The sequence below is a fragment of the Haliotis rubra genome, unplaced genomic scaffold (genome assembly GCF_003918875.1).
Source record: "Haliotis rubra isolate DU_JTF1 unplaced genomic scaffold, ASM391887v1 Scf83, whole genome shotgun sequence".
Lineage (NCBI taxonomy): Eukaryota > Metazoa > Mollusca > Gastropoda > Lepetellida > Haliotidae > Haliotis > Haliotis rubra.
Genome location: NW_025767557.1, coordinates 259,848 through 272,279, shown reverse-complemented (window position 1 = coordinate 272,279; position 12,432 = coordinate 259,848). Strand labels below are relative to the sequence as shown.

General features: G+C 40.3%; 1 protein-coding gene across 1 annotated transcript in view; it reads left to right on the top strand.

Annotated features, from left to right (window-relative positions):
• The window catches only part of LOC124262307, a 35,235-nt gene extending 24,338 nt beyond the window's left edge, over positions 1-10,897 (top strand). Inside the window, exons 3-6 of the mRNA XM_046696795.1 lie at positions 352-626; positions 4,854-5,024; positions 8,183-8,327; positions 9,518-10,897. Coding sequence (XP_046552751.1) covers positions 352-626; positions 4,854-5,024; positions 8,183-8,327; positions 9,518-9,582 — 656 coding nt within the window. The 3' untranslated portion in view covers positions 9,583-10,897. The remainder of the gene's footprint in view (positions 1-351; positions 627-4,853; positions 5,025-8,182; positions 8,328-9,517) is intronic.
• Positions 10,898-12,432: the final 1,535 nt, after the last annotated feature.

Below are 12,432 nucleotides of genomic sequence, written 5' to 3'. Positions count from 1 at the left end.
ACCAGCCTACTACCATCCATTTTGAAATACTGTGAGAACACAATAACCTATTTATGTTCAACACCAACAATCCTTCCCCTTATTATGATACTAGCAGTACAATTGTTATAGGAAGGTCGAGACCGCGAGTAAGTGAGTGATTTTACTTTTAGGCCGCTTTTAGCAATATTCCAGCAAAATCACGGCGGGGGACACCAGAAATGGGCTTCACACATTGTGCCCATGTGGGAATCGAACCCGAGTCTTCAGCTTGACGAGCGAACGCCTTAACCACTAGACTATCCATGAGACCGCGAGAATACCCTTTACATTATTCGAAAGTTAAAGCTTTTTTTCAATCTAATGATACAGAGCCAGCATCGTGTGCGGATATAAGGAACTTTATAAACCAGCCTGTGGACGGGGAGTACTGGTTATACCCCCCGGGACTTGTGGGGCAGGACAAAGCCCGCATCTACTGCCACAACATGAGAAACACCCCTGACGAATTCATCAGTCTACCTGTCCCAAATAGTGGCGTTTACCCGGAGGAAGAGTTGATACCATGTTCTGGCCCTAAGAAGTACAGAGTTATTGGTAACGGGTGGGGATCATGGACGTACAACAAGATCAAGGTCAACTTAACGGTAGCGTCTCAATGTGTAATGTTTATATTGATGTACATAACGCTTGTAGTAGTATGTCTGTGTTTAGACCATGTTTATGACGACCATGGTTATGACTGGAGGTTCACTGGTCGAGTTCTTCATAACAATGCATGTCCAAAAGACATAAAAGGAAGTTGTCTTTAACGAGATGAGATCTATAGTTGTTCGGTCTTTACCTTAAAGCCCTTAAAGGATCGTAACTTCCATACTTACACATTAGTGAGTGAGTGCGTTAATATTTACGTCACATCGGCAATATTGCAGACATAGCGTTACGCGAACATTTTAATGTATATCAATAAATTTAGAACGTAAAAACCTGTCATCGAAGAACAGCTAAAATACTAGATAATCACAGACTTACACATTAACCTACTGTAGTAGTAGTGCAATTTCTCTGACTTGCTCTTTGTTTGTTCTTAAGCGCTACAGGCAACGGTAATTTAGGAGTATAGCAGCGACAAATTCATGATTTAGCGACTTCGTACCGTTGCCTGTAACTGCCGTTGTGTAGGTCTGGGGACATTTATACCCAGGAATCATCATGGGGACTAGCTATGTAATTAAGGTTGTTAAATTATACCATCCATAATCTCGATGACTGCCATTATCAGGTGAAATGTCACTATCCTTGTCAACAATTTCGGTATCTATCAAACAAGTTAATTAAATCGGGATTTGTCGTTATTCAGATCAGTTAATTTTGAGTCTTTGAATGTCACTTACATACGGCCTTTTCAATATCAGATCAATAATGTCGGTGCATATATTTGTGTAAACATGATTGTGTCATCATCAGATAGATGATCTCTGCTTGCATCAAGATATTTAGGGTCGGGATTATTCTCGGCCGGAATAAACCGGACCAGAATGGAGATACTAATGTGGTTATACAAGGTGATCATTTAGACAAAAACACGTATATTAAAATTTGCGTTAAAAATTTCAAACATTTCACGTGGACGGCGTACACACATCTGGTGCATGTGTTTGAAGCATCCTTCCTGACGACCTCTCGCAGACGCGATCAAGCGAACTATATGGTCGGTGAGGATGTATCTGAGATAGCAACTAGCACAGACCTATTGTGACAGGAACTATCGCTGAGCTATAATGTATATAAAGACCTATCTGAGATGGGAACTAGCAACCAATTATAATGTATGTGAAGACCTATCAGAGATAGGAACTAGCAACCAGCTATACCGTCTGTGAAGTCCTATCTGAGATGGGAACTAGCAACCACCAACAACGTCTGTGAAGACCTATCTGAGATAGGAACCAGCAACCAGTTACAATGTACTTGAAGAACTATCTGAGATAGGAACTAGCAACCAGCATACCATCTGTGAAGACCTATCAGAGATAGGAACAAGCAACCAGCTATACCGTCTGTGAAGACCTATCTGAGATAGGAACTAGCAACCAACTATACCGTCTGTGAACACCTATCTGGGATAGAAACTAGCAACCAGCTATACTGTCTGTGAAGAACTATCTGAGATAGGAACCAGCAACCAGTTACAATGTACTTGAAGAACTATCTGAGATAGGAACTAGCAACCAGTTACAATGTACTTGAAGAACTATCTGAGATAGGAACTAGCAACCAGCATACCATCTGTGAAGACCTATCAGAGATAGGAACAAGCAACCAGCTATACTGTCTGTGAAGACCTATCTGAGATAGGAACTAGCAACAAGCTATACCGTCTGTGAAGACCTATCTGAGATAGAAACTAGCAACCATCTATACTGTTTGTGAAGACCTATCTGAGATAGAAACTAACAACCAGCTATACCGTCTGTGAAGACCTATCTGAGATAGGAACTAGTAACCAGCTATAACGTCTGTGAAGACCTATCTGAGATAGGAACTAGCAACCAGCTATACCGTCTTTGAAGACCTATCTGAGATAGGAACTAGTAACCACCTATAATGTCTGTGAAGACCTATCTGAGATAGGAACTAGTAACCAGCTATAACGTCGCTGAAGTTCTATCTGAGATAGAAACTAACAATCAGCTATGCCGTCTGTGAAGACCTATCTGAGATAGGAACTAGCAACCAGCTATACTTTTGTGAAGTCCTATCTGAGATAGAAACTAGCAACCAGCTATACCGTCTGTGAAGACCTATCTGAGATAGAAACTGGCAGCCAGCTATAACGTCCGTGAAGACCTATCTGAGAAGGAAACTAGCAACCAGCTATACCGTCTGTGAAGTTTTATCTGAGATAGGAACTTGCAACCAGCTATACCGTCTGTGAAGACCTATCTGAGATAGGAACCAGCAACCAGTTATAATGTATGTGAAGACCTATCTGAGATAGTAACTAGCAACCAACTATAATGTATGTGATGGTGAGGTGAAATTGGGTTTAACGTCGTGCTTGAGAAGATTTTGCTCACATCACGACGTGCATGCGGGTGTATGTGCATGTGCGGCTGCTTATACTAGCCCAGACTGAAGCTGGTTTTATAGTGCTAGGCCACTGAGATACCATGCCGCAGTGAAGCATGAATACACCACTCAGACACATTATACTGACACCGAGCCGACCAGTCCTTGAATGCCGAGCGGCAGGCAGGGACCAACAAGTACCATATTTTAACGTCTTTGGTATGACGCGGTCGGGGATGGAACCCGCGACCTTCCGCTCTCCGGGCGGACGCTCTAACCACTACACCACGGAGGCGGTCCAATGTATGTGAAGACCTATCGGAGATAGGAACAAGCAACCAGCTATAACGTCTTTGAGGACTTATATTGTGTCAGTATAACGTTTGTACAGACCTACTTCAGTCACCGAAGAATGGTCAGTACAACGTTTGTATAGACCCGCTTCATACCCTGAAGGAAGGTCAGTATAACATGTGTATAGACCTGTTTCAGACCCTCAAGCAAGGTCAGTATAAGGTCTGTTAATACCTGCTTCAGTCCCTGAAGGAAGGTTAGTATAACGTTTGTATAGACCTGCTTCAGTCCCCGAAGGATGATAAGTACAGTGTTTGTATAGACCTGCTTTAGTCCCCAAGGAAAGGTCAGTATAACGTTTGTATAGACCTGCCTCAGACCCTGAAGGAATACCAGTATACAGTTTGTATAGACCTGCTTCAGACCCTAAATGGAGGTCAGTATAATGTTTGTATAGACCTGTTTCAGTCTTCGAACGATGGTCAGTATAACGTTTGTATAGACCTGTTTAGTCCCCGAAGGATGGTCATTAAAACGTTTGTATAGATCTACTTCAGTCCCGAAAGGATGGTAAGTATAGTGTTTGTGCAGACTTGCTTCAGTCACCGGAAGAAGGTCAGTATACTGTTTGTATAGACCTGCTTCAGACCCCGAAAGATGGTCAGTGTAGCGTTTGTATAGACCTGCTTTAGTCCCCGAAGGATGGTCATTAAAACGTTTGTATAGATCTACTTCAAAACTTCATATATACCACAGATTACCATATTCCAATGGCAAAATCATATTCTGTATGCATTTGCTGACGAAACACATTTGTCTTGTTTACAAGGTGATCTCATCATGCAGATAATGGTTGATCATTTCGTAAGCGTGACTAGTGGGAAGAATGCTCAGACGTCTTGTTGATTGTCATCGTATCCCAATGTGTTCATCGATACTAATGGCATGGCATCCTTAACTGTGTTGTGCTGTCCAAAATAGATTATTCAAGGACTACTTATATACATAGAATATTGCAGAGTGTAGTGTTCTAAAGCAAACAATCACATAACAACACTGACATATATAGGTAGACACTTCTTATGTTATAACGAGTTTAGTACCTGTTCCAAGGCAATACTTGTTCTACGTTCTCTGCTTCTGTACACACTACGATTACCCGTGAAGATCAGGTGCTCATAACCAGATATCTATTTTAGGCCTGTTTTCACATGTCAGCATCGTTTAATGGAGGTTGATGATGTTAATCGCTGGACTGACTCTTCAAGACTCGACAGAATACGTACCGATACTTTATAGCTGACGCGCTTAAGAAGGGAGAGTTGATCAACTCATAAATAGATTTGTAATATATGCTTTTTGACCAGTATTACATGACATGGGGTCATTGTCATGAGTTTCAAAATATATACTGAATTATCTATCATATGCGAACATAAGAGATCGTGTGCAAAGGTGTGCTATGAAATTAGCAAATTCAAGGCATATAAACATATGCTATATTACAGACATTGGCAGTCGATCAAGCTGATCGCACCTTTGCAACGTGGAATGGGACAGCACAAGACTACGGCGTCTCACAGGACTGCTACCACAACCATGGGTCAACGCGTGGATGCGGTCCAGTAGGAACCTTCACAATCGACACCACTGGAACTGGCTTCCGTGTCAACCCTTCTGTATGTAGAGTCACTGGGGTCCATGAGAAGTATTTCGCATAATCTCTATCCGTCAATATCCGGCTGACAGTAAATCTTCAGCAACCCATTCTTGTCGTAATTGGCGACGAACTGGGTGACGTAGCTGATGCATGTCCGTGTGTCCCAGTTGCGTAGATCAATGTTCATAGTGCGAATCACTTCATTACTTGATCTAGAGTTGATTATCGTGGAAGTATGTAGCATGTGGCTAGAATGTTGCTGTGTGCGACTGTATACAACAAACATAGGCAACAAAAAACTACGACTGAAGTGTTAAATGATATTGTACGATTACACTGTGCGCTCCGTAATGTCAGAGCTTACCACCATTTTTGAGTTTGGTTTGTCCGTTGGGTCAGCACCTTTCACAATGATATACATTCATGCGAGTGGACTATATATAGAGGACGTCAGCAAGGAGACGTCATGTCTCCATACATATTTATTCGTTGTGCTGAAATACTTGTAAGTTTATACAAAATGATCACAGGAATCAAAAATGTTTCTCTGACACCACCTGTGTTCATCGGTGGTGCGAGAACTGCCTTTAGGCAGTAATTGTGATAACTGAAGAAAACGGAAACACGTTGCTTTGTACTTTACAAAAGGTTTTAATGGATTTCATTTGAACAGTAGTATGTGGTTCACGACCGCTGCCATTTAATAACAGTGATGCTGATATAATTGCGATATGGTACACATTGTGTTAGGCTTATGATTCCTGACAGTCATCTCTGTTCAGGGCTAGGTGATCAAGTATATTGCAGACCTTGTGTTCGACCTACTTCTGGTTGTACAAAATGTATTTATTACTCTTTTTTGTGAGGAAATTAAACTCAAAATAGAATTGGACAAAAAGCTCTACATTCGTAAAAATCCAACATTTCCAACTTATTAACTCCTTATGTTTCACTCTATGTTTTTATTTTAAAACTTTACGGTGTATAATATAATTAACGAGTAAAGTAATTTATCTAGTAACTAATTACTAAGGAGATTCTTGAGAGGCATTTAGAAGTTGATGAATATATAGGAGTTTTTATAACTGCATTTCATCGGCCCTTTCATTCATTGTGTATACATGTACTTCTCTGGCTTCCTGTAATTCTGGTAAATATAGTATGTTTTGAACGTCGTGTTATACAATAAAGAAGAAAGAAGTTGTCATCCATATACTCGTCTAATTACTTATGGTACTACAATGTAATTACACATGTCGTACTATACCTTTTTATGCTTTAGACATTATAAACTTGCCTCATAAAATATTAATGCATATGATAAGATGGTCTATTGTTTGGCTCTTAAGTAATGATTTCAAATTTTGTATACTCTATCTACTAAACATAGCGAAATCATGCCTTGGGGATGTTTAATAGACGGTCTCGACATGAGCGATTAAACATTATGAATAAAATTATTTCTAGGAGCTCAACTTTCAAGATGATGAATATGTTACCGTTAGTGACTAAGGAATCTGTTATTTATGTGTTGTCAATAAGAGGATGCAATGTACGTTTTGGAAACTAAGGCTATGTTTTAAGTAAGGAAATACACTCGAATCTGTATTCTTGTAAATATAAAAAAATCATCTTGCCCCAATAGAGTTCAACGGTTCCTGTTCACGAACCGACAGATACGAATATGTTCTCCAGCACGTGTCACCAACTTGTTAATGTCACTCTCGTTCTAAGATTTGCCACGACTGACTGCATGGATTAGGATGAGACGTCACACAATGCTCGCTCATCGACTAGTGCTTTATGAAAGAATTTTACATTTATTTACAAATATGAAAGCGAACGTGTTCATATACTGTAAGTTGTTTATGAGCGCAATTTAGTCATTTAATGAACACATACATGAACATACATTTAGCAAGACCTGAATCCAAGGACGATTTCTATCATTTTTTGTAAACAATCGTTCAAGCGCTAGCATACTGGAATGTTTTACACATGCTTCACTTATTATCTCTAAAGATATGGGTCGCATGTTAACGTGCTTGAAGACCTCTTGCACATTGGGGTGTACATATTCATAATTATATGTGATATCCGTGACGATCCGGGTTAGAAGTGGTCTTCAGCAACCCATGCTTGTCCTTAAACAACCTACCAAATAACCAACCATAATTGTATGTACACCATATCTTCCCGAACTGATTCAGAGGACAGCAGTACTAGAAATAGAGGTAATGTCTCAGTGATGTTGTGGGGTTGCGGTTCTTTAGACTGCAAGTTGGATCTCATCAATTCACTTTGGAAACGGTCACAGTTATCAACAGAAAGTAACGGATACTGCCGTCGTACCACATTTTGATAACCATCTCATTGCCGGTGGTCTTATTTCCACGGATGACGAATTTCCTATACAACGCCATATACACATTACCATGGCCCACAAGCAGCCCCGATAAGAACCCCATCGAACATGTTTGTTTGAAAACCTAAATAGCAGGAAAATTGTTACCAAATTAAGGAAATATCCCCGAAACACACTAGCGAATTATATACTAGTATATGTTAATGATTTCAAGTCAGAAGTATCTTGAACTATGTTAAAATTAAATGTACAAACTGTACCCCAGCTAAAATATTGAAACCAGTCATTATAGCTTTAATTGTGCATTTTCTTGTCATACGATGCCATAAAATCGTTTTTATCAAGCAAAAGAAAACAAACCCAACAAAAACACACATCAATTGTTACACTAGTTGTTTGAGTCTGTTACATTTACTGACTAAACATATTAATATACTCTTACTTTATTCTTTTCCAGAATTTCACCAACAGTGCAATGCAAAGCTTGTGAAAAGAAAATAGGAACACCTGTACTTCCAGGTGTCCCCTTAGTCATTTCCATGAGTAAATTAATATGTTTAGTCGGATCGTAATGGGTTTGTCTGAAAAAAGGGGGGAAAATATGTCCATCGTTAATCAAGTACGGTATACAGCAAACATGGTTATCACCGATGTTTGTATGATTTACACTTTTGTACAGATCCTGAGATTATTATTGTCAATGAACAAATGAATAGCAAACACATATTTTTTTGTTAGAGGGATAAACAATTTTCTTATATCTGATCATAAGGTGCCTTCTCATATCAACCCTTAATCTTCTACATTTTCAGCTCTCTTGGAAGTCAACCGGCTGGATGCCGTGGACTATCTTCGCCCGCGAGAACAATGGTTTGGTTGTGAACTTGAATTGTGGAGGATACTGCGGAGGATGCGTTCCTGATGGGGTGCTCACGCTTCAGTCATATAAACCAGATGGTAGGGGAAGGACTATTTGGGATTACACTCTAAGAGTCAGGCACCTAATCGCCAGCACACAAGGCGGCTGAGTGGGTTAGATTGCTGACTTTGTGTGCTGGCGACTAAGTGCCTCACTCTAAGGGTGTGGGTTCTAATCTCGTGTGGGACTCAACCTAACCAAAGTACTAGTACTACTAATTCCAAATATAATATGTGCTACATTTGATCACTTTCTAAATGGCATTGTGTATTCCAGATGGTAGAACACGGACTTCATCTTATACACTGTATACTAAAAGTAGTGTTAAACACTCACCTCTCAGACACTGTTTGTATCATGATAGTGAGTGAGTATGTTTTTACGCCGCTTTGAGCAAACATCCAGTTTCTTCAAACAATGTCGCATTCTGACTTTGTTGTTTGTTTGTTGTTTAACGCCGCACTAATCAATATTCAAGCTGTATGGTGGCGGTATGTAAATAATCGAGTCTAGACCAAACGATCCGGTGATCAACAACATGAGCATCGATCTACGAAATGGGGATACGATGACATGTGTCAACCAAGTCAGCGAGCCTGACCACACGATCCCATCAGTTGCCTCCTACGACAAGCATTGGTTGCTGAAGACCAATCCTAACTCGGATCTACACGGGTGTCACACATTGTACCATTGTGCCGAACTCTTTGACCACTCGGTATTCCATCATGGTACCTAAATGATAATGATATGTTCAGACTTAACGCTGTTGTAAAACAACAAACATAGATAGGTTGTGGAAGCATCAGAGGAATGTAGAAAGTCTATAGCATATAGCAATAACTTATAAAGTGGCCATTATAGCATCACTGTGTTACATCACTGCAGTAGCAGGGGGCAGTTTTCGTTTATTATTCATCGCAGTAGTCAGTGTATTTCATTATAATTTAGTAAGAATATTTGGGTGCCGTTTGCCATGTCTGCAATCCCTTTCGCGCTTCACGCTGAAACCTCGCGTTCGGTTCCCGACATGGGTGCTAAGCTCATTTTGGTGTCCCTTCATATTGCTGGAATATTGCTAAAAGCGTCGCAAAACTAAACTCACTCACTCACTCTTCAATCACTGGCTTGACACAACTGGATTATGTACATGTTAATCGATATTATTGTATTCATGCTGAAAGGGGTCTGTGACAGGATGTATGTTTTGTTTCTCTGTTTCGTCTAGAACCTAGTGTATCCACGGCAACTCTACTTCCAATAGTCTACGAGGTGGTCCGAAAGTTACCGTAGTACTGAGATCAAAGCTACTCACAGGAAACACGAGGAAACAGACTTTGTGGTTTCAATACAAAACAAACTTTTTCATGATGAAGAGAAGGAGCAGAATAAATCTTTCACGGCTTACTAGTGACATAGCCTATAATGCTAGATTTGTTGTGAATTACATATTGTTACAACTCAAACGTTTATGGATATGTCAGAATACTCAGTTACATGTAAGCATCATCGAGGGTTGTATGTGTAAACGGTAAACTGATGATATATTCATGAACGAACGGCTAAGGGCAATGGTGGCATACATTGAGAGCATACCCCAAAGAAAATAAAGCTTTTCCAGAACTGTCAAGTAATGTTGGCAAAAATAGAAGGAAGAATATAACAAAAAATGATGTCAGCTGTTGTGTAAAATGATTTTGACTATCGATGACTCGTATTGGTTCAAGTCTTGGGGGGGGTTGGGGTGGGTGGTGGTTTTGTGGTGTGTGAAGCCTATTTCTTGTGTCCCCCTCCGTGATATTGCTGGAATATTGCTAAAAGCGGCGTAAAACCAAACTCAGTCAGTCAGTCAAGTCTTGGGAACGGGAAGACAAGTCCATCACATAAACATTATGTTAACTGCGTGTAAGAACTGCAGTATGGGGGCGCTGTGATGATATGGCGAAATAGTAGTTAGTAGTTGCATATGTATTCGTGGGACTGGAGTCTAAACTTACTGTATTGCAGTAAGATCCTCCTGGGCGACAATTAGTTGTGGACCCTTGGCACAAAATGCCTCCCCTGCGCCACACGCGTACAATCCCACCGGCAAAGCGCAGTGTGAAGCTTGACTCGTCACTGAAGCCAATCCTGTTCAGCTGCCTTCTGTTTGAATATCTGCGGACCCATCGTAAACGTTGAGCACGATACATTTGCGTCAGGGTAGGCTCTGTGTATGGTCGCCTAGCTCTGACATTTGCAGTGTGCAGTCGATTTCTGTTGCCTAGATAACGTAACCTGATCTGTACGTCATATATGTGTAACGTCACACCTTGGGACATCTTCAACGATTCCTAATGGGTCGTGCTGACACTCCACCTCTGAACAATTGTTGTCACAAATCTGTTGCCGACATAACGTAACCTGATCTGTTCGTCATATCTGTGTAACGTCACTCCTTGGGCCATCTGCAACGGTTGTACAGTCTGACGCCTTCAGCCGAGGACTCATGAAACTGTAGCAACGGATTGTCTTTTATCACGCCTACCAATGGCACACAAATTGTGCTGATCTGTGAGTCGTGGCATACTCGCTTGATAAACTTGAATAAACGTGATATTTTGATGAATTTTTGTTCAGCAATGTCTTTGTAATTGTGTCAGCATTGCAGTGCACCTGCGATCGCTTTGTTGTATTTTATGTGTTTTCATTCTTCCAAAATCCTACACGGCATTGTCTTGTGTAGGGCATAAACTAAAAGTAATTACACCCCTGCCCTTCAACTTCATTACCAACGATGTGGTTGTCAAGTTTCAAACTTTCTTGTTTCCCAGAATGAAACTAAACAGTACCTAACAAGCCACTATAGGTGGAACATTGCTGATTACAGCGTTAGACAAGGAACACGCAAAATCCATATCAATAAAGTGTATAAAGTATTTATGTGAAGTGTTTATAAATAGCTCTCGAAAGTATATAACTGCCTCGGGATTGCTGAAGGAACATACATTGAGATAAATGATTCCAATTTGGCCCCGGCTATGCAATCAAAACGAATGACACGAAGTGAAACTAGAACGACACGCTTATGATTCTGCATTACAACACCAGAACGTTCATCCCTTGGGTAACAATATACGAAGAATAGATTTCCAGGTAGCAATAATGACAGACAAATCAAAGCCTAGTTACTGGCATTTGTAGTCATTAATAGTAATGAAACGTATTTTTTACACGCAATTACTAATTGTGATCATCTTGTTTGCAGATGTGCTACACGCAAGGAACTTAATTAACTACTGTTTAGTTTTTGCCATGGACAATGTGTGAGGGAGCTGTAATTGCTAAACGTTGACTGTAAACATTGATGTACGCAAGCACAGGGACACAAATATCAATAAGTAGGTGAGAGAAGGGACTACTGTCATAGCATTTAAGCCACATCGTGAGCATGCCTCTTTTTATCAGGATTCCAAAGAGCGTCATGCCACTCTTGCTCAGAAGATGTTTGATCAAGGTTACAAGCTTTCGAAAGGTTTTATGGTAGACATGTGGAGGAAATTTCCACATTTGATGCATCAGTGACAAAAATGATGTCCGATGCAATTCCCTATTTTGACTTATACCACATGTTCCCGAACTATTTCAGGTGAATAAATGGTAGACATGTGGAGGAAATTTCCACATTTGATGCATCAGTGACAAAAATGATGTCCGATGCAATTCCCTATTTTGACTTATACCATACGTTCCCGAACTATTCCAGGTGAATAAATGGTAGACATATAAATTTGAGGAAAGTTCCACATTTGATGCATCAGTGACAAAAATGATGTCCGATGCAATTCCCTATTTTGACATGCCATACGTTCTAGAATTATTTGAGGAAAACAAATGACTAGACTTAGCATATGTTTATGACGGGTGCCACCGGTGGGGCAGGATACACTCACCGGAGGATACGCGAACACCTGGTATCATCACTATTTCATAGTGATTCATATACACATGCTCTGTTATCGTATCGCATGGTAACAATCATTGGATTGTCTGGTTCAGATCCGATTTGTTTACAAACAACACCATACAGCTGTGTAATACTGCTGCAACAAATATCAGCTCATGATATAGTCACAACTGTACAATCCACTGTGTCTTTGGCAG